At 41.4% G+C, this 21973-nt stretch overlaps 1 protein-coding gene across 5 annotated transcripts in view; it reads left to right on the top strand.

Annotated features, from left to right (window-relative positions):
• The window catches only part of OSBPL1A (oxysterol binding protein like 1A), a 221221-nt gene that overhangs the window by 144078 nt on the left and 55170 nt on the right, over positions 1-21973 (top strand). For 4 of the 5 annotated variants that reach the window (XM_040264746.1, XM_040264750.1, XM_040264752.1 and 1 more), the window contains one exon: positions 10306-10462. In XM_040264746.1, the coding sequence (XP_040120680.1) occupies positions 10306-10462 (157 nt within the window). Of the gene's footprint in view, positions 1-10180; positions 10198-10305; positions 10463-21973 lie in introns of those variants that run through there. The other variant, XM_040264751.1, reaches the window with a different exon arrangement.

Here is a 21973-nt window from a genome sequence, read left to right as displayed (position 1 = left end):
GAAGCTAACACACATGAAGGTAGAGAATTGTTTTCCAAGACATCGTGAAAATGCACTGTGGCTGAAGCAGGGGTTAAGTGTTCCAAATGCTGAGAAATGGTGATGAGACAAACCCACAAAAGTAATTCAGGACTAGCCTGTAATGAGTCTTGTGATAAGGTTCTGCTGAAGAATTTGCTTTTTAATCTGTAAGTGATGGGGAGCAGCAAACAAGTATACCGATGATGTCAGGTTAGTATTTTATAAAGTTTCCTTTTTTAAAGTAAATATTGTGGATTTTTATAATATGCTTGCATTATACTACGAATTGGAAATTAAGAGCAAATAAGGCACTATCCCAACTCAGGAGTTTACAGTCTGTTAGCAAGTAAGTGTGTTGAGAGTTAAAATTGATTTGAGGTCCAGATGTCCTTGATGAGAGATAACAAGAGTTTGCATGAAAGCAACTTAGCTGAGATGGAAAGTTTCAGTTCCTCTCTTGATTGCTTTAATGAATACATAGCCTGACTTTTGTTCCTCAGGGAAGCCTGCTTGACACTTGGGCTAGATCAGATCCCCACTGCTGATGCCCCATGCGTCATCAGTTCACTCGCTCAGTCATGTCATGGACTGCAGTACACCAGGCCTCCCTGTCCATCACCAACGCCCAGAGCTGACTCAACTCGTGTCCGTTGAGTTGGTGATGCCATCCAACCATCTCATCCTCTGTTGTTCCCTTCTCTTCCCGCCTTCAATTATTCCCAGCATCAGGGTCTTTTCCAGTGAGTCAGCTCTTCGCATCAGATGGCCAAAGTATTGGAGTTTCAGCTTCAGCATCAGTCCTTCCAATGAATATTGAGGACTGATGTCCTTCAGAATGGACTGGTTGGATCTCCTTGCAGTCCAAGGGACTCTCCAGAGTCTTCTCCAACACCACAGTTCAAAAGCGTCAATTCTTCAGTGCTTAGTTTTCTTTATGGTCCAACTCTCACATCCATACATGACCACTGGAAAAAAAACAAAGCTTTGACTAGACAGACCTTTGATGGCAAAGTAACATATCTGCTTTTTAATATGCTGTCTAGGTTGGTTATAGCTTTTCTTCCAAGGAGCAAGCATCTTTTAATTTCATGGCTGCAGTCACCATCTGCAGTGATTTTGGAGCCCCCCCCAAATAAAGTCTCTCACTGTTTCCATTGTTTCCCCATCTATTTGCCATGAACTGATGGGACTGGTTGCCATGATCTTAGTTTTCTGAATGTTGAGTTTTAAGCCAACTTTTTCACTCTCTTCTTTCACTTTCATCAAGAGGCTCTTTAGTTCTTTTTCACTTTCTGCCATAAGGGTGGTGTCATCTGCATATCTGAGGTTATTGATATTTATCCCGGCAATCTTGATTCCAGCTTGTGCTTCTTCCAGCCCAGCATTTCTCATGATGTACTCTGCATATAAGTTAAATAAGCAGGGTGACAATATATATCCTTGACATACTCCTTTTCCCATTTGGAACCAATCTGTTGTTCCATGTCCAGTTCGAACTGTTGCTTCCTGACCTGCATATAGGTTTCTCAAGAGGCAGGTCAGGTGCTCTGGTATTCTCTTTCAGAATTTTCCACAGTTTATTGTGATCCACACAGTCAGAGGCTTTGGCATAGTCAATAAAGCAGAAGTAAATGTTTTTCTGGAACTCTCTTGCTTTTTCGATGATCCAACAGGTGTTGCCAGTTTGATCTCTGGTTCCTCTGCCTTTTCTAAATCCAGCTTGAACATCTGCAAATTCATGGTTCATGTACTTTTGAAGCTTGACTTGGAGAATTTTGAGCATTACCTTGCTAGTGTGTGAGATGAGTGGAATTGTGCGGTAGTTTGAGCATTCTTTGGCATTGCCTTTCTTTGGGATTGGAATGAAAACTAACCTTTTCCAGTCCCGCGGCCACTGCTGAGTTTTCCATGTATCATAGTCCCATAGCATTTCCTGTAGTTGACATTTTATATGATTTTTTTTTTCCCTGCCCTGTCACTCAAGCAGACAGAACGTTCCTTGAAGAACTTTGCACCCCTCGCAACTGGCATAGATTTTGGCACAGATTAGGAGTGCAGATATTTGAGTGAAAAAAATTTGGGGGTACATTTCAAAGGCTAAATTGAACTTGAGGATGAGTTGGTTGTGAAAAATAGTGATGTTCTTAGACTTTGCATCTGTTTACTGAAAAGTCCTACTTTGGCCCAAAGCATCTCAAACTCCAAATAATGGAAACTGGACTTGTCATCCTGACCTGCCCCCTTGTCATCCTGACCTTGCCTGTCTTGGCTGATGGCTTCCTCGTCTACCAACCATGCAAACTACACATGTGAAAGTCATCTCTTACCTGCTTTCCTCACATCCTCCCCATTTCTGAGTATCTAGTTGTCTTCTTATCTCTGTTTCTCCCCCAGTGTTCATGGTCAGTGAATCCATTAAGTTATAGTCATTGTTACAGTGGCCCTGGGATGCTGATGCATCCCAGAAGGTGAAAATGTTAGTCGCTCAGTCGTGTCCCAACTCTGAGATGCCATGGACTGTAGCCCGCCAGGCTCCTCTGTCCATGGAATTCTCCAGGCAAGTATACTGGAGTTACCCACTCCATTATTCTTGCCTGGGGATCTTCCCAACCCAGGGATCAAACCCAGGTTTCCTGAGTTGCAGGTGGTTTCTTTACTGTTTGAGCCACCAGGGAAGCTCAGAGTTATCTGTAAAGTCTAAAATGGGCCTTAACCTCTCCCTGACAGAGCATCCAGCGGCTCCATACGCCGTACTTACAGGGTCAGTATAAACTCTGTGATCTGACCCACTTTGCAGCTTTATCTCTGATGACCACATCTTTCCCTCCTGGCTGCCCTCCTCTCTAGCCGTGCCAGATGTTCTTGGACAGACACCTTGTTCTTTCAGACCATTGGACTGTTTGCTGTTCCCTTCACCCCTGGTACTTTCTTTCCTTGCCTTGAATTCTTAGTCATCAGGGGAGCTCAAATGTCATCTCTGCATGGAAACTTTCCCTGGTTTCCCTAAGAGTGACTTCTTCAACTCTTCCCACACTTAGTGTAAACATTTGTTTACTTCTGTGTCTTTCACTAGATTGGACTTTGACTACTTGGAGGGCACCACCCATATCTCATTAATCTTTCTAAACTGTTTCAGCAACAAGCCCTTTACCTGGTATATAGTAGCTATTTGGTGAGTGTTGATTTATTAAACTGAAGTCATATGAAAATATTTCATTTTTGTTTTTTATGAATTACTTTGTAACTGGTCCTTAGTTCTAGAATTATTTTCTTTGTAGAGTGTATGCATAGGTGACCTTGAAAATGATTTTAAGAATGTCAACAAGACAAATGGGAAGCTCCAAATTTAGTCATCCAAAACAGATAAAATTTTCAATAGCCCATACACCACATTTTGAATAATTCCTCATCTGCAATTACATGTGCAGATTTTGCAAGTCGCGGAAAACAGTAGTAGATTTAGTTGCTTGGGGACATGCCAGTCCTTTAAAAAAAAACTCTGTAGTAATCAACACTATACCATTTGGTTCATTTTGACCTTGCGCCTCATTTGGGGAGGATATGTCTAGAATGGCTCTGACTCTTGACGCTTGCTGCCAAGATTCTGTTTCAAGCTTTTGTCACTTCCTCTGTAGGTTATTGTAGCAATCTCTTGGCAGCCCCTTCTGGACTCATCCTGATTCCTGATTTTCTGTTTACAATTTATTTTGAATGTGGTAGGCCTCATTGATTTTCCTTGTGTCCTTTGTATTTACTATGTTATTTTTTAGTCTGTAAAATTGTATTTTAAAGCTGAATAAAAATTCAGCACTGAGAGTTTCAGGTTGGGTTACTTTGGGTTACCTTGGACATTCTCAGAACATGCATGGTTCTTGGGGAAACCATAAACAATGAAGGTATTAAATTGAGCATGTGTGCCTCTTGACCATTTCCTGTTAACCTTAAGTAATGGGGAGGGGTTCTTTGGACACTATCCACAGTCTTCCACATCTTGCTCCTTTGTACTGTTTGTTCTCAAGCTAGTTTTCAAAGGTCATGTTAAAAAAATGTTTATCAGGAGAACATAAGAATCGTTGGCTTGTTTCTATTGTTAATTTTATGACCTCTAGTTTCAGCCTTTTAATAGGAATAACTCAAAAGAAGTAGCGTAGAGGTAATGATCCTCTTAATCTGAAGGGTTTTTTGTAAGCCACTTTATTGAGATATGATTGACATACAAGTCTTATACAAACTCGATGATCGAAGTTTCCAAAGCCAGGTTAACCCAATCACAGCAGTTGGCTTCCATGCTGTTTGGTTGAAAGGGGATAGTGTTCAATCCAAAATGTGTTAGAAATAATTTTAAGTCCCCACTTGGACAGAGCTTTCAAGATCTGGGCCATCAGAGATTTGTAAACAAGCTTTCTACTAAGACTGTTGATTTAATTGGGAAGATAATCGGGCAGAGATTTTGTCTGCCTTAAATGCTTGTACATAGACTGGAGCATTTATCTTGTGGGAAATAAAAGGAAGAGTGAAAGACTTAATTTTGTCCGAAATCTCACTATGGATTTTGTTAAAATTTCTGCTACTGTGTTCAAAAATACACCTGTATAAATATCCATCAAGATTGCTCTGTGTCTGTATGGCTTTGCTTCGTCATTGGTGTTGAGGTGAGAGATGACAGAATGAGAATATAGTCCACACATCTGGCATGATGGATATGTGGCTTTGGCTTGACAGGTTTTTGTTTGCTTGTTTGAGTTTTGTTTTGGTTTTATTGTGGTAAAATATACATAATGTATGGGCTTCCCTGGTACCTCAGACAGTAAAGCGTCTGCCTGCAGTGCGGGAGACCTGGATTTGATCCCTGGGTCAGGAACGTCCCCTGGAGAAGGAAATGGCAACCCACTCTAGTACTCTTGCCTGGAGAATTTCATGGATGGAGGAGCCTGGTAGGCTACAGTCCATGGGATCGCAAAGGGTCGGACACGAGTGAGCGACTTCACATACATAGTGTATATACCATTTTGGCCATTTTTAAGCATGTAGTTCAGTTGCATCAAGTATATTATTGTGCAACCAACACTGCCATCCATTGGCAGAACTTTTCCATCATCTCCCAAATGAAACTGTACCCACTAACCAGTAACTCCCCACCTCTGTGGCCCTGTTTTTAAAGCATGTGCTGCTGCTGCTGCTAAGTCGCTTCAGTCGTGTCCGACTCTGTGCCACCCCATAGACGGCAGCCCACCAGGCTCCCCCATCCCTGGGATTCTCCAGGCAAGAACACTGGAGTGGGTTGCCATTTCCTTCTCCAATGCGTGAAAGTGAAGTCACTCAGTCGTGTCCGACTCAGTGACCCCATGGACTGTAGCCCACCAGGCTCCTTCATGGGATTTTCCAGGCAAGAGTACTGGAGTGGGGTGCCATCGCCTTCTCCGTAAAGCATGTGCAGTACTCTATTCCTGTCGTGACTACCATATGACACATTAAGCACAGTCTTTCCAATACTTGATACTTTCCACTAAGGCATTAATGTGTTGCCCAGTAACACTGAATGGTGGATAATGTCTGGTCTATTTGATATGTGTATGTTCAGGCAAAATTGAAAAACCTGATGTTTTAAGATTGAATTATCACCTTAGTTGCACTAAGATCTGTCACTTGAAAATTAATCTTATAGGCAGGCTTCGCCTTCTTAATCAATAAACCTCCACAGTGGCTGTGACCTTTGCTACTCAGGTAAACATGTTTGAATTTAAATATATCTGAATCCGTGGGTCTGCAAATGAAATGATGCTCTGCTGGAGACAGACTGGTACAACTCATACTATGAAGGCATAGAAGTTGAGGTTGGTTCCCTATTGCCAATGGGCTTCCCAGGTGGCTCAGTGGTAAAGAATCTGCCTGCCAGTGCAGGAGATTCGGGTTTGAAAGATTCCCTGGAGAAGAAAATGGCAACCCACGCCAGTATTCTTGCCTGGAGAATCGCATGGACAGAGGAGGCTGGCAGGCTACAGTCCATGGGGTTGCTAAAGAGTTGGACACGATTTAACAACTAAACAACAACCTTATTGCCAACAAAGTAAGTCTAAGCATGTAGTACTGTATACATAGTACTAGAAGTAACTGAGGTTTGAACTTAAACATTTACTGAAGTAGAGTTGTTTTACAGTGTTGTTAGTTTCAGCTGTACAACAAAGCGAGTTGGCTATACATATATGTGTATCCCTCTTACTTGGATATTCTTCCCATTTAGGTCACCACAGAGCACTGAGTAGAGTTCCCTGTGCTATATAGTAGGTTCTTATTAGCAACTGAGCTTTTTGTTCTCAATCAACAAGTTTTTATCTCGAGGACACTGTGAATCATGTCATTGATCTCATTTCCTTCTGAAGCTAGAATGCTTAGAGATGACCTGGCGATTTGCTTCTAGCAGGTGTAAGAACCTCATGGCAGGTACTGGGGTACTACCCTGTTCCTGCTTCATTTCATACCCTCCTTGTCCCACTGCCTGCCCCTGATTTTGGTTCACCCTGAGTGGTCAGCTTCATGGCTGAGTCATAGCTTCATGTCCACCCAGCCGCCCCATCACCTCTCCTTTCTTGTGTCGTCCAATCCCACCTCCCCGAATGTTCTCTTCTCCCTGCCGTGGACCGTCCGTTCCCTTTGCTCAGAACAGTTCCTCTATTGTAACTCTCTCCCCTACCCCCACTCTTACTCCTTGTCAGCTTACTCAGCTCAACCATCAGTCACAATCTCCTCTAGACACCCGGTCCCTCACTGGGTGAAGTTGGCTGATACCGTCTGTGTGACCCATTGCCCCCATGCAGACTTCTGTTCTGGCACCAGGAAAAAAAATTCACTGAACTCACGTGTTCACAAAACAGTCTGCCTCTGCTTAACGGTGGACAGGGACTGGATCTTACTGTTCCTTGAATCCTGCCATGCCTTGCACAAGATAAAGAAGGAGAAGAATGAATTAAGCAGTGTCAGATGTGGTAGATGAGTCACCATAAGAATTCACAGATGATCACTGGACTGACTTTGCAATATGGAGGTAGTTGGTGACCTTTGGTAGAGCCCTTCAGGGGAAGGAGGTTGGGAGCATGGAAGAGACAGGAAGAGTTGGGAGGAACAGGGAGAGAGCCTAGGAGAGGGGGCAGAAAGAGGAAGTCAAGTGGAGCGATCAGAGTCTATATTGCCATCTGACGTGTGTCTCTAGGGGTAAAGCATAGCGCTCCCATGCTTGGGTGAAGGTGGTTGGTCTCCAGCTTATTTTGAGTGAAGTCTTTACTTCACAGCAGCTCTTTCTGCCTTACCTTTTGTTTAGTGTTTACTGTGTATCTGCTTTTTGTTAAGAATTTTCTTTTGAGGTAGATTTGTCCCCATCTTAAGATTTGTATCCCTTCAATAGCAAACACAGTATCCTGTGCAGAGTGATGTTCAGTAAATGCTTGAAGTTTTTGCTTCAGTGCGTTTTGGTTTTCCTGACATCTAAATTATAAAGTAACAATGCATCTTGAATAATACTAACCAATAAAGGCAAAATTATTTTATTTGGCACTTGAAATTCTTTTTTCACATGAAACAGGAATATGTAGACATGAACAAACCACCCCAGTCTACCCCCCAAGACCACTGTCACCTCTTGGGTCCAGGTTGTGCCTCATGCTGCTTCCTCTGAAAACTCCTCTCTGAGCACAACGTTCATTGTTTTGAGACTTACCTGCCATACCATTGTAGGCAGCTAAGGTGAGGGGGGCTGGTGCCCAAAGAAAATGAACCGAACTGGGCATGGCTTTCTTGGGCCTAAGCTGTTTTGTGATCTAAAGTGAAACTGAAAGTCACTCAATTGTGTCCGACTCTTTGCGACCCCATGGGCTATACAGTCCATGGAATTCTCCAGGTCAGAATACTGGTGTGGGTAGCCATTCCCTTCTCCAGGGGATCTTCCCAACCCAGGGATGGAACCCAGGTCTCCCGCATTGCAGGCGGATTCTTTACCAGCTGAGCCGCAGGGGAAGAGCTAAGCCTGGCCTGAAATGCTTGCCCTTGAGCAGGTCTCAGTAATTAATGATCAAAGGGAAGGAAACAGAACTGTTATCAGGCAAGAGAAGTTATAGAAACAAAGTTAATAAATCAATTGTAAAGACTCCCAGTTCTGTTTCCAAAGTAAACATTAGCCTGAAGCACTTTGAGCTCTTTTGTAGAATTCCAACACCCCTCCCTCAGCCTTGAGCCCTCAACCACACGATCAACTGGAACCTAAGGAAAGATGCTCTTGGCCTTTTCTGACCCTCATAACTTAAGTCAGCTGAAGCTTGGAGTCCTGTCAACATTTGCCCCAGTTCTGTGCAGAAATTCTCCTCTGCTCAAGACCCCTTCATGAGTAGGCATATACTGCCCAGGCCACTTGATGCTGATGCGTGCACACTTAGCCTAAAACTTTCCTAGTTTTGGTGTTGGGGAGACGTTGCCTTGAGAAAGATCCTGGTGTTTTCTTTATTTGCTGCAGTTAAAAACTCTTCCTTCTCCCACTCTCTGGCTTGATTGTCTCTCTCTGCTTGACACCCACTGAGAGACGAACCCAATTTTGGGGATAGCACCTCTCCTGTATCCTTTGCTTGCCCCAGCAAATGGACTGTTCCTCTCTTGGCCTCACTGTGCCCAGGACAAACTTATGTCACTTCACTGTTCTCGTTTGGACATTTAACCTGTTTACGTGAACCAGACTGATTTTTCTTTAAGGCAGAATGAAATTAAATTTTTTTTTTTGCTTGTATTTTAGAGTTGTAAAATGGTAGCCAGATTTTTTTTTTGTCTTAGTATTATGTTAAAAGTATTTTTCTATTTTATTATAATTTTAGCAGCTACATATTTCATCAAAGGAATAACCGTCTCCTGTCACTGGCTATGCAGGTTTTCAGTGTTTTGCAACAAAATGTTACTACCTGCCAAAATTGACAATGAAAAATAAATATCCCTTAGACTTAACATTAAAATATTTTTCATTGCTATGAGGTATATGTCAGGACAAAAAGCTATATTTATAGAAAATAAAGATAACTTACCTAGTACTGAGTTTTTGGGCAGATAACTTGCACCATTCTGAGGGTCCAGAGTTTAAGGTGTGCTGGGCAACCTGCACTTGTGCAGCAATTGTTACTAATCAATTCTAATGTGATACAAAGAAGGGCCCATGATTTGGGCTGAACTGCAGAATGTAGTCGTGGGAAAAGAAAGTACTATTTCCTGAGCACCATAATACATACTAGGCAGATGGGTGAAACTTTTATTTAAATAGAGAGTTTGCTTGCATATATGTAGGAGGACTTCCCTAGAGCAGAGGACAGTTGTGTGTATGGTCATCTGCTGAAGGATAGTTGCATGTTATCTGGAATTTACTTATTAATATAAATGTAGGCATCTTTTAAAGTCTCTTGGAGATTGAGTGGCTGCTACTTTGAATGTTATGCAGAACATTATATATATATATGTTATATTTATATATATGCAGAACGTTAAAGAGTCTGAAAACCCAACTAACAAACCAGGAGAGCGTCAGCACACTCATTAACCCCAGAGCACCCTGGAGATGCTGAAAGGAAAGGAAGGACGTGTATGTGCGCCTGAAAACTATACCGTATTGTATGAAAAGAAGTTGTCTTGCTATTCCCGATCAGGCAGATGGCTCCACACTCAATACACAGGCAGTTGGGAATGTGGCATTTTCATTCCTAAAAATGCCTGCCTCATAGTTAGATTCTCTATGGCTACTTCAGGCTGTTGCTGTTGAGAATTTAAGTAATATAAAAATCAGAAGTGTTTTTTTTAAGTATTTAAAAATTACCTTTGTACCTCTAGTATCATATGAAATGTATGCTTTCCCCAAGTACAGCCAACTGTAACTTTTTCTTTATATATGAATTTTTAAAAAAAGCTTTTTCAAAGTTATATTTAAACTGCTTTGAAAAGGGAAGGAAAAAAACTTCTTTTAGGGGGGACACCACTGAATACAATTTCCTAAAGAATTAGGTAATATTTGTAAAGTCTCTTTTAATGTATGAAATCTGTTTAATTGTAAGTTTATATAATCCTGTATCCATTTTCTAAATCCCCTTTAGCCTTACTGGGTGCAGGTTCTCCGAAATCTCTGAGGAGGAGGTAACGGCTGGATTGTTGAAGGACAAAGTAGGCTGCTTAAGTTTCAAAGCCTGATGCACGAAGGGAGGGAATCCATTGTTACGGCAGCCTCGCACCAAAGCCCAGTTCATTGACTGTGAACCTGCTCTGCCACAGATTCCGAATCCGAAGGGTCCCTGAGCAGACTGGAAGCAGTGACCGTGCACTCCTTTGACGAGGAAGCAGAAGCCCCGAGCAGTAGACAGCACAGAATGTCCGAAGGCAAGGACTGTGGTGGTGGAGACGCGCTCTCCAATGGCATCAAAAAACACAGGTAGGAGGGCCTTTCCCAGCCAACACTGCCGCCTCTGTTCTCAAGCACATTTGGGTTTGTAAACCAAAGTGTGTGGCTGAGTCCTCATTTTTTTTTTTTTTTGCTTTTTCCTCTCTGCTGAACATGTATATTGCTCTAGCACCTCAAGGAAAGGATTCGGCTTAAATACTTTGTCCATTTACAGAAAGAACATCATCAGCTGTCATCGCAGGAACTAAGCTCAAAACGTGGTTTTGGCTACCATTTTAGGGAACTGTAAATCCTTCAACTGGCTGTTTAGAAAGGCTCTTCAGAGGTCCCTGTTGAAAGTGATGCTGGCTTCCTTTTTTTGAGCATGCATCTTTAATGATTCTGCCTCTCAATGCTATTTTAGTTTCTTGTCATTTGATCTTCCTGTTGGTTTTGTTAAGAATGGATGGTAATATTGCCTGCTTATTGAAACAATTTAGTTACATTTAAACAAAGACTTTTATTAAGACCTGGGGTTTGTTGAACATAGCCCTTTAATACTGTCTAATAACATTAGTATTGTTTTTTTATTCCCTTGATGATTTAGCCCTAGAGATTGTCCCAGTTTAATGAGATGTCACAGATACTCGAGTTCTCTGGTTTCATACAAGTTTATACGCGCAGGGCCTTGTGTACATGCCGGTATTCATAGGACACAATATTTTATCAAGTTGTCAGTGAAAACTATATTCTGTTGTCATTGTAAAAAGCACTTTGGGGATAAGTAGTTATTAATTTCTACAGGATAGTTTTTTTTTTTTTTACTGTTGTTTAATATTTGTAGATTTGTATAGCTTTAACTTCGTTTCTCTAGAGGATTCTGGCAACCATTGGTCTCAACTGTTGTTGTACTGAAAAATGGTACTTAGCACTTCTGATATGTATCTGCCCCATGTTAACAAGGAATATTTTTTCTTTGTACTTATTTGAAAAAAAATCAGTGAGTTTTAGAAAACAAACCAGAGTTTTCTTCTGTGCAGTTAGAGGGTGTCTTCTAAACATGCTCGTTGGTGTTTATCTTTTGATGGAGGTTATCACGGCAGCTGTTGTCCTGAGCCGTGAGGGCCCATCCTGACTCTGTGCTGCAGTTGCTATCCTCTCCTTTGTGGTCTGGGACTCAGTTCTATGCAGGCCATAAAGTACCTAAGTGTAAACCCAGCAGATCTCAGTTTCCTGGCCTCTAAAGAGAAGACAGCCTTTAACTGTTTAACATACATCATGACGGTCTAAAGTGCCGCGTGGTGGGCACTTCCCTTAAACCTGCCCCAACCGCCTCCCGTCCCCTGCTGTACTTGAAATCACCTTATCTATTTCATGTTCTTAGCCAATCTTTGGAATGTTCAAAGAAGTACACAAGTAGTGAGATAGAATCGTTAAGATATTGGAAGGAACGCTGTGCTTATTAGATGCTGTCAGAGCCTATGGCTGAAGGGGGAATTTAAAAGCCTGGGAGCCTGTTTGTGTGTGGGCCATAATGCATCATAACAGGAGTTATTTTGCATCTGACAGAAATTTATTATTTATTATATTAATACTATATTCATGTAGTCTGTGTTCTGTCTTATTAGTCCAACCCAGAATGGCACAGATGGGGAAGTCTCTTCCCTTAAACCTGCCCCAACCGCCTCCCGTCCCCTGCTGTACTTGAAATCACCTTATCTGTTTCATGTTCTTAGCCAACAGAAGTACTTAGGCTTTGCTTTCTGTAGTATGGATTACGGAAACAACAGGTTCCCCCAAATATAATATATGAAGCCACTGCAGACCCTATCCCTATTCCTCTCTGGTGCGTCAGCATGGCGTCCCTAGGAGAGTGCCCACCACACGGCCGGCACTCAGTGTAAGTGACCTCTTTTAACTCTGTTTACTCTCCTTCTCCTCAACAATGATCTGCTTAACTCTGGAGAACCTCTGCCCTCTTGTTCCCTTTTCTACCCCATTCTCATAGGATGACATCATGGAGTGCAGTTTGAAAAATCTCTGACCCAGAGAATCATAAACTGTAAGGCCTATGTCGTGGTCATTTAATGTAAAACCAGGTATGCCAGACTCATTGAGTTTATTTCTACGATAATTAAAATAGAGATATTATGGATCTTTAATCCATCCTACGTGATGATTACCACAAAAATAATCCATCTGTTGACTAGGTAAATTAACTCATCTCTTAAATAAAAATTTGGACTAAATGAACTGAGTTCTCCTCTCACTCTGAAAGTCTTGTGATCGCTAACTGAAATCTTGAAAACATGGTTTTTCTCCCATATTGAAGTTTAGGAAACTTCTACGATGTCTTTTGATATGATTAGACTTGGGGAGAAAAAGTATTTTGTGTTTTTTAATTCACTCTGAATTACTGATAGGCTGTGTACTCTGCTGGCCGTTGATCTTTTCTGTGGTTCCGTGCGTGTCTTTGGGCTTTTAGGTTAGTTGTAGAGAAATAGCAACAGAATCAGAGACTGATTTAAGACCTAGAACCAAAAATAGTACAGAGATGGAAAACATACAAAATAAGTGCTTTGTTTTGATGGCACTTTTTTCCAGAAAATACGTTGAGTTGCCTTGCGGAAGGTTAGCTTTCACCATACTGGTCAGGTTTATGTTTATAGGGCTTCTTGTCTCAGTGATCCGTGTTCTGTGGGATCAGTTCTCTAGTCTTGGGCCCAATTTATCACACTTACTCTGAGCTCTCCTCTTTTAACGTTTTAGGAGTTTGACCTAAGTTGGTATAATTGGTAAAGATACTGATATTTATCTAATCTGGATATATATAATGTAAAAGATACTAACGTAGAACAGGCTACTCAGAATCTGAAATGTTGGATTCATGTTATGATGCTATAAATGGTATTCCCAGTATTACTAGATTAAAAGATAAAAGCTTATGATCATCCTAATAAAGAAAAAACATTCAATGAAATTAGGCATTCATGATTAATAAACATTAGCAAATTACAAATGGAAGAGAACTCCTTTAATCTGGTTAAAAGTTGGAACAAATAAATACTTGATAATGGACTATAAACAACAGTTCTAATTTCAGGAATAAGAGAAGGATGCCTGCCATTGCCTTTTATGTTCAACATTGTTTGGAGGCCAAGGCTAGAGACATAACACAGCCCCCAGATTTAGGAGTTAACAGAACCATAGATGTCTACAGACAAATCATTATACTTACGATGAAAGTTTGGCAAGGTTGCTCTGCTACAAAGTCAGCTAACTATTAATTCATTTCTGTGCACCATCAACAGAAAAAAACTGCAGTTAAAACTGGGGGTGGAGGTCGATTTTAGAATATTTATTAAAAAGTCACTTCCCTTGAAATAAATACCGAAAGATATAGAACTTATCAAGAAGGAAAAGTCATTGTCATAAGTTTGATTTACCAAATTGATCTACAGACTCAAACATGCTTTTAATTGAAGTTGCACTTTACCTTGGAAGTTGAAAAATGGTTTCTGAGCTATATCTTTAAGCTCAGAGGGCTTTGAGGAGCCAAGACACTGCTCAAGAACCTGGTTTGAGGGAGGGAAGGCATTTGCCTGACTAAATGCCAAGTTGATTACAAATCTTTAGTGCAGAATTGTCCTGCAGGCAAGACTGATCTGAAGAATGAAAGTAAAAGGTCCAAAGACCCAGACATATAAGGAAACCTGGTATATGTAAGAGAGGCAACATAGCAGATTAGGGAGGGAAAAAATGGGCTGTTAGGTTAGTGCTGCTGGGAGAATTATTTAATACAGAAAAAAACAAAAGGAATTTGCCCTCTATTTCACAAATTAAATTCTAGATTAACCAAACATAAATGTGTAAGGCCAGAACTTAATAAAATTTTCATAAGAAAATGTAAAAATACCTTACAATTTTAAAATACAGACAGGTTTTTTACAACAGAAATGTGATAGGGACTAAGTTTTATCTGACTCTAATTAATGTACTTGTTCTTGATGTATTTACCTAAATAAAAGCCTTGCATTCTTTGATAAATGTGGCCAAGAATCTTAAATGTTTAGTTTGCTGAAATGGTAGATTCAGACTCCAGACAATCCCTTAGTTTACCCTTGGTTTATCCCTCGTGACTGCTTTAGAATTATTGGGTGAGCGAATAACAGCTGTTTTCTGTGTGTGAAGAATATCCTGACATGTTGAAGTCAAACAAAAAGGTTGAGAATATAAGCTAAGACAGTCTGCCAAGAAGTAGGATTATACTGAGAAAATGTTAGTTGTAAATAAAAATTATTCAGCTTCTGATATATTTTATCAGTAGTACAAACCCACCTGGACTTCCCTGGTGGCTCAGCAGTAAAGAATCAACCTGTCAAAGCAGGAGATGTGGGTTCAGTCCCTGGATTGGGAAGATCCCCTGGCGAAGGAAATGGCACCTCAGTCCAGTATTCTTGCCTGAAAAATCCCATGGACAGAGGAGTCTGGTGGGCTACAGTCCAGGGGGTTGCAAAGATCGAGGCATTACTGAGCACACACACACACATCCAATTACTAGCAAGTCACCCCACTCAGAAGCCCTCAGGTACCCTGGGCAGAAAAACACCCTGGTCTGTCAGGAAATGTTTGGGGTAGCTCCTTGTTGTCATGTAGTGACCAGGGGTCTAGAGACACCTAAGGACCTAGGGGGAAGAGCCTTGCCCAGAATTAGCCAGATTTGAGGTAATGCCTGGGGCTTCCCAAGTGGTGCTAGTGGTAAAGAACTCGCCTGCCAATGCAGGAGACACATGAGACTCAGGTTCGATCCCTGGGTCGGGAAGACCCCCTGGAAGAGGGCTTGCCAGTATTCTGCCAAGTGGGAAGAGGGCTTCCCACTCCAGTGTTCTTGCCTGGGAAATTCTGTAGACAAAGGAGCCTGGTGTGCTACAGTCCATAGGGTCACAGAGTCAGACACAACTGAAGCATGCAGGTTCCAGAGACACCGTGTTCTATGCTCTCACATTACTCCCTGACTCAGAGTACTTGTTTGCTCTGGAAAGCAGAGGACTGTAATTAAAAAAAAAAAAAGAAAAGTATCACTAGAAGCTCATGCAGCTCTCCTGTGGGGCCTTGCCCATTAACAAAGCAGACCCCAGCCTGTGTCACTAGCCCAAGCGAGAAGAGTGCTCGGGACCAGGAAACAGGTAACAGCTCAAGGAGAGAAGGTTGAGAGAAGGTGCTGTATCTTCTAAAGAGAGAAGCTGGGCCAGGGCCCTGCTGGGCTGCAGCCTGGGCAGACCGCCCACGATCCTGTCTCTGGAACCACGGGTCTCTGTCATCAGAGGACCCGGAAACTGGCAAGATGGACAACAGTGGCTAACACTGAGGAGTAAGAGCCAGCAGGCCACTCCAGTTCCACGCGGCACCTGTCTCTCCGGCAAAAACGTATTTGGAGATTCCTTGACCAGGAGAAGGGTTTGCCAGCTTGGCAGATGGGAGTTAGTCAGTCAGCAAAGAGAGTTCAAAAGATAACCTGAAACAATAAGCAAAACTTTATCTAGGATAAGAAGCTGGCGGGCTGTGGTCACTTGGGGTTATGTTAGGAAACGGGAAAAAAGGTAGTGTGAGTCAAGATTTATAATAATTATCTTCACAAACCAAAGTGGACTTGCTGAACTTACTGCCAAGAGTGACTCTAGCAAAATGGAGGCATCTTTTTTTTTTTTTTTGAGGCTTCTTGGGGGTTTCTTTTTCTTTAATATTTATGTGTTTGGTTGCATCAAGTCTTATTTGCAGCACTTAGGATCTGTCGTTGCAGTACACCAGCCCTCTAGTTGTGGCCCTCGGGCTTAGTTGCGCCAGGGCATGGGGGATCCTAGCTCCCCGACCAGGGGTTGAACCTGTGACCCTGTATTACAAGGTAAATTCTTGACCACTGAGGACGTCCTGGAGGCTTCTTTCTAGAGAGCTCAACCTCTTCCCAACCAATTTTTAAAAGTCAGTTAAAAGGAGTTGCTCTTTTGAAAGAGTGAGCCAAGGCTTGGATGCCCACAGGCCCATCTTCTGATCTTGCCCCTGACCCCTAAAATGCCTCTTGGGAGCTGGGGGTCTAGAAAACACAGTTGGAAAAACACAGACTCTTTCCAGTAACACTTGGTCATGCTTAGGAATTCTAAGCGAAATACTTAACAGTTAAAAATTCTGGGACTTCCCAGGATGCTAGTGAGAGAGAACCTGCCTGCCTTTGCAGGAGACACAAGAGACGCAGGTTCGATCCTTGGGTCGGGAACATCCCCTGGAGAAGGAAATGGTAGTATTCTTATCCGGAGAATCCCATGGACAGAGGAGCCTGGTGGGCTGCAGCCCGTGGGGTCTCAAAGGGTCGGACACGACTGAGCAACTTAGCACACAGCATGAGCAGATTTCAATTCTTTTGGTCTCATTTGCTTTGATGTTAGTCAGTTGGGTTTTTCTTCAACAGCTCTTTAAAAATGCATGTGTGTACGTGTGTGTGCAAAGATGATTCTCTTTAAAAACATTTAATTGGTGATTCATGTGGTTCAAAATTCAGAAATGTAATAGGGTATATTTTGCAAATTTTAACTTCCACTTTGAAACTATCCACTCCTCTGCCTTTTCCCAATTGCAATCATCAATACATACAATTTTGTTTTTTCACACTAATGATAGAAAATGCAGGCATACAGTTCTTGCCCTTGCTTTTTAAAAATATATATGTACCAAATTATTTGACAAATATATTTTGATGAGCTACTATTAATGCCATATTCTATTCAAAGTGCTGAGGTTACAGTAATGAACAAGCCAAGCCCTTGTTCTGTTGAAGTGCCCATTTCTGAATTGAGGGAGATTAAGAATCTTTCTGTGATCTATCTGTACTTTTTTCCTGTGAATTGCTAATACATCTTGCCTATTTTTTTCTAGGAGTGTTCAACTTACTAATTTTTAGCTGCTCTGTAATACCATTACTAGCTTTTTGTATGTGATACTAGTTGAAAATATTTTTTTCTAGGTTTGTCAAAAGGGAAGATAATTCTTAGAAAAATCTCTAATTCCTCTCACACAGCAGATAATTACCATGTGAGTCTTATCACTATATGTCCTTTGAAAAAAATGTGACCTAGAAAAGTGTAGCTATTAAGAGTTACTTAGGTTTGATCTCATATCTACCATATTCATGACTGTAAGCAAGTTGTAATCACTTTGAAATCCAACTTCTTCTGTAAAAGGGATGTAATAACAGGATCTACCTTGTTGAGTTGTTGTGATAATTCAATGAGATAATCTATGCAAAGGAATCATAGTGATTTTAACTCATTAAATCTCAGGTGCTGTTATTAGTAGAAAACTGATAAACCTTAAGCAAAAGTAAATAAATGGAATTGTTTTTTTTTTTTTTTTAAGCTCATAAGAAAAGGACTTTGGATGGGTTTTAGAAGTTTACTTTGGCCTTTGAAATTTGGGAAACAGGTTGTTGTTGTTCAGTTGCTAAGTCACTTTCGACTCTTTGCAACCCCATGGACTGCAGCACACCAGTCTTCCTGTCCTTCACTGTCTCCCAGAGTTCGCTCAAACTCATGTCCATTGAGTTGGTGATGCCATCCAACCATCTCATCCTCTGTCGCCCCCTTCTCCTCCTGCCCTCCATCTTTTCCAGCATCAGGGTCTTTTCCCGTGAGGCAGCTCTTGCATCAGATGGCCAGAGTATTGGAACTTCAGCTTGAGCATCAGTCCTTCCAGTGAATATTCAGGGAAACAAGTAGCTAAAATAAAAGTGTTTATTTTGAAATATAATTGTTTCCTTTTGAATGCGAGATAAGGAAAACTATCTCTTATGGTTCCTTTTCATTATATTTTATAAGGACATTTAAAGTAATGGTTACATCTAAGCATAGTTTTTCTTCATCAAGATTACAAAGGTGTGGCTGGTTGTAAGCTTATGTTGTCAGAAGTGTAAACAAGAGGTGACTAGAGGCTTGAAGTGCTGTTATTCATTCCTTAGTCCCTTGATATTACCTTCGCCGTGCAGAGGTCTCATTACTTCTCTTTTCTATCCCTAGGCTTCTTGAATCTCTTAGGTAAATATCCATTTTCTATTTCAAGTTTGCTTTATATGCACTTATAATCCTCAGAATGTCAGAAGAAAGAAGAAATTAAATATTTAATAAAATGTATTTCCTTGCTTGGCATCTTACTCTATTTGAAGATGCACCCTCCTTCTCTTCCATGTACATAAACACAAGGTTCTGAGTGCTTGGGAAATAGTCAGTGTAGCTTATTCTTTTAATGGTCTACCTTATTCTGTTTACTCTGGCCATTTCTTAATTACGGTAATTCATAGACTGGGCATCTTGGCTTTTGATGACCTGTGGGATTTGGTCTTTACAAATACATCGAAGTGTCTCCCATTGGAACTGTGCCAACCTGAATTTTGCCTGAAGGAGAAAACAGCCTCAGGGGACATAGAATTCTGTATTGTTTGTTGTGCTTGTTAACACAGAAAGATTTTCCTATTTTAGATAGCACCATATATAATAATAAGGAGTTGTTATTGTTGTTGAATTGCTCTGTCATGTCTGACTCTTCCTGACACCATGGACTGTAGCCTGCTAGGCTCCTCTGTCCATGGGATTTCCCAGGCAAGAATACTGGAGTGGGTTGCTATTTTTTTCTCCAGGGGATCTTCCCAACTCAGGGATCAAACCCCAGCCTCCTGCATTGCAGGTGGACTCTTTACCATCTGAGCTACCAGGGATGTCAGTAAGGATTTGCAAGATGTAAATTAGGAAAGTTATTTTGTTTTCAAAACAAAAAGATCCTTTAACCGTTTCTTTGCCTTGTACCTTTAAAATCTTCAGAAAACGTGGTTCATGCACAGCTCTTTACACAGTGCATTCAGGGCTTGTAGGACATGACAGATGCTATTCATGGGGCTCAGCCTGCTGTTGAGTCATGTTGGTGCAGCACCATGCTCAGCCAGGATGTGAAGTCTAAGCATGAGCTGCCATTCCGCCGTAGTGAGTATTCTCAGAGCCAATTCCTTGCTCTTCTGGAAAAGACTCACATTAATTACACATCCTGGTTCTCAAGCAGGAAGCGTTGCCTTTGTATCTGACAAGTGTGGAAAGCGTAGATGACTGTCATCATATCTGCACACTGTGATGATATATGGGGAATATAATATGACTTGTGCTAGAGCAAAGGTACAGCCAGTGGTAAGAGATGGAGCCTGGTGTCCTACTAGAGCTGGAGTGAAACGGTGTGTTCTGGGCTGTGAGAAACCCCAGTTTCAGCAAGGCTGGCTGGGTGAGCCAAGTAGATTATTTATAACCACAGATCCTTCACAATATTGTCTTGCTTCTGTGCTTTGATGTTTTGGGTCTTTGAGTCCCTTAAGTAGATTGTGAAAAATTCTAGTAGGTGAAAGTGTACCATGATAATAAAACAATCGAGAACTGTCAACATAGTGCTCTTTCCTTCTGCATCTGGTTCTGGCTATATGACATAGCATAGCTTTGTCACTTTGGTTAGCATTTAGCCCATCCATGCTTCATCTCTGACTTGAGCAACACCTCACAAAAGCACAGTCCAGAAGCAAGATGTTAGAACCTAGGTCTGACTGTTTGCTGGAGCCACTGTCTTCTGGCTGTAGTGTGTTAACTTCAGACCCAGAGTGCTTCTGCATCTTCAGATATGTAATATTAATGGCCCCAACGTACATTTGGATTATAAATTGATATATAGATATTTCACAAAATCCATAGCTTTCGATTCTCAGAATAGCTCTGAGTCATAGGTAGGGCAATTATTATTATATCCTCAATTCTACAGATGAACAGATTGAAGCACAAAAAGTTTAATTGACTTGCCCAAGATCACTTAGCAAATAAATGATAGGACCTGCATGCAAGCCAGATATTCTGACTTCGGAGCCTCCATTCTTTTCTTAAAATTTAGAGTCTTCATAGATGTTTAGAAGAACAGAGATTTATATGCTTAGGCAAATTCCTGGATTGATACTCTGAAATGTAAAACAGTCTGTCCCAGCTTTTAATTAATGCAGTTCTGTTTGTTTCTTTTATATAATAATTTGCAGAGGATTAACATCATCATAGTCCCAAAGAGTTTATTAATCAGCCATCTGCTGTTGGCTCAGAGCTAGGCACTATTGCTAATTACAGTGGACATGGAACGCGTTTTCTGGGCCTTTGCACATTTCCACTTGTATTAACATGAGTATACAAAAGAACACTTGAACGCATTGAAAATTCTGCCAATTTCAAACTGATATAAAAATTTCTCTCCTTATAATCTCTATTGTCTACCAACTTCCTACCAAAGTAGAATATTCCAAAGGATGTAGGAGTGATTAAAGGTGTAATGTTCCATGGAAATTGTTCCTCTTCAATTACTGTGCGTTCTCTTATTATGAGTGAAGGCCAAGATTTTTGGCTTTTTTCCCAGGATTATGATTGACATTATCTTATTGGAAAGAACAAGAAAATCTCAGAAGGTGAGGTAGACTTCTTCCTCCTGACTTGTGTTTGAGGACACTGTGTAATCTATTAGCAGAAGAAAGCTTCTTAGGAAAGAGAGGAATACTGTTCTTTGCAGTACAGGTATCTTACTGGGCTCCAAGAAATCAGAAAGGAAACTGGCATGTATGTCAAATAACGTCCATGGAGGTGTTATGTGTCGCAGAGAAGGAAGGAACCAGAAATTCAGCTCTCCTTAAAAATTCTATCCCTCTGATGGGTAAGCAGTCAAAAAGATCTCAGGTCACTCTAAAAGGAAGTTGTCAGGCTATTGAACTGGCTAAAGCAGATCACAAACTGTTATGTTCATTCTACAAAAACGCATGTGGTTTAAAGGGCCAGCTGCTTTCTAAACTGAAGGGCTGGTTCCTGGATATGTTTTCGTCAGTCCATGTTGACTTGGCAATATGATGATTCTGTAGGCTTTCCTCTTAATCCAGTAATGGTATTAAAAAGTTCAGAGCCACAGAAAGAGGCAGAGCAGTGTTTGCAGAGGGATACTTAATTATCCAGTGCATATCTTCTCTATGTGTCTTCTCTCTGTGTTGACCACAGCTTGCATAGTCCCCAGACTCTTGTTTTGGGAATCTGAAGCCCTTGACTGCAGTGTCCAGGTGACACGCAGCCTGTTAGGCACAGCTTTGCTCCAGAGTTGTGTTCAGGTATCAACCATTGCCATCAGGCACTCAGGGCTACTCTGGGGTCTTGCCATACCTCGCACTGCCTACTGCCAGACTCCTAGTCCAGCTGGAGCACACCCGGGTTCTAAGACGGGACCTTTCCTAGTGTAGTGTCCAAGAAACTCCTGTTATAGTCAGGAAAGGCGGCTTTCCCATTTCCTGCCAGCAAAATTACTGGCAGCAAAACAGCTTTAGATCCTTTCTGGCATGTGGGAAGGTGTTAGTAGAAGATTTCATGCTCACTGCCTCTGTGCTGCTTAGCTGTCCACACTGCAGGAGGGCTTAGGTCAGCCTTTCAGATGAGACAGGGACGAAAAAACTGGCTGACTTGTACTGCGCTCAGC

Source organism: Oryx dammah, unplaced genomic scaffold, assembly GCF_014754425.2.
Source record: "Oryx dammah isolate SB20612 unplaced genomic scaffold, SCBI_Odam_1.1 HiC_scaffold_22, whole genome shotgun sequence".
NCBI lineage: Eukaryota > Metazoa > Chordata > Mammalia > Artiodactyla > Bovidae > Oryx > Oryx dammah.
Note: the sequence above shows the minus strand (reverse complement) of the source record. Positions and strands in the feature narration are given on the sequence as shown.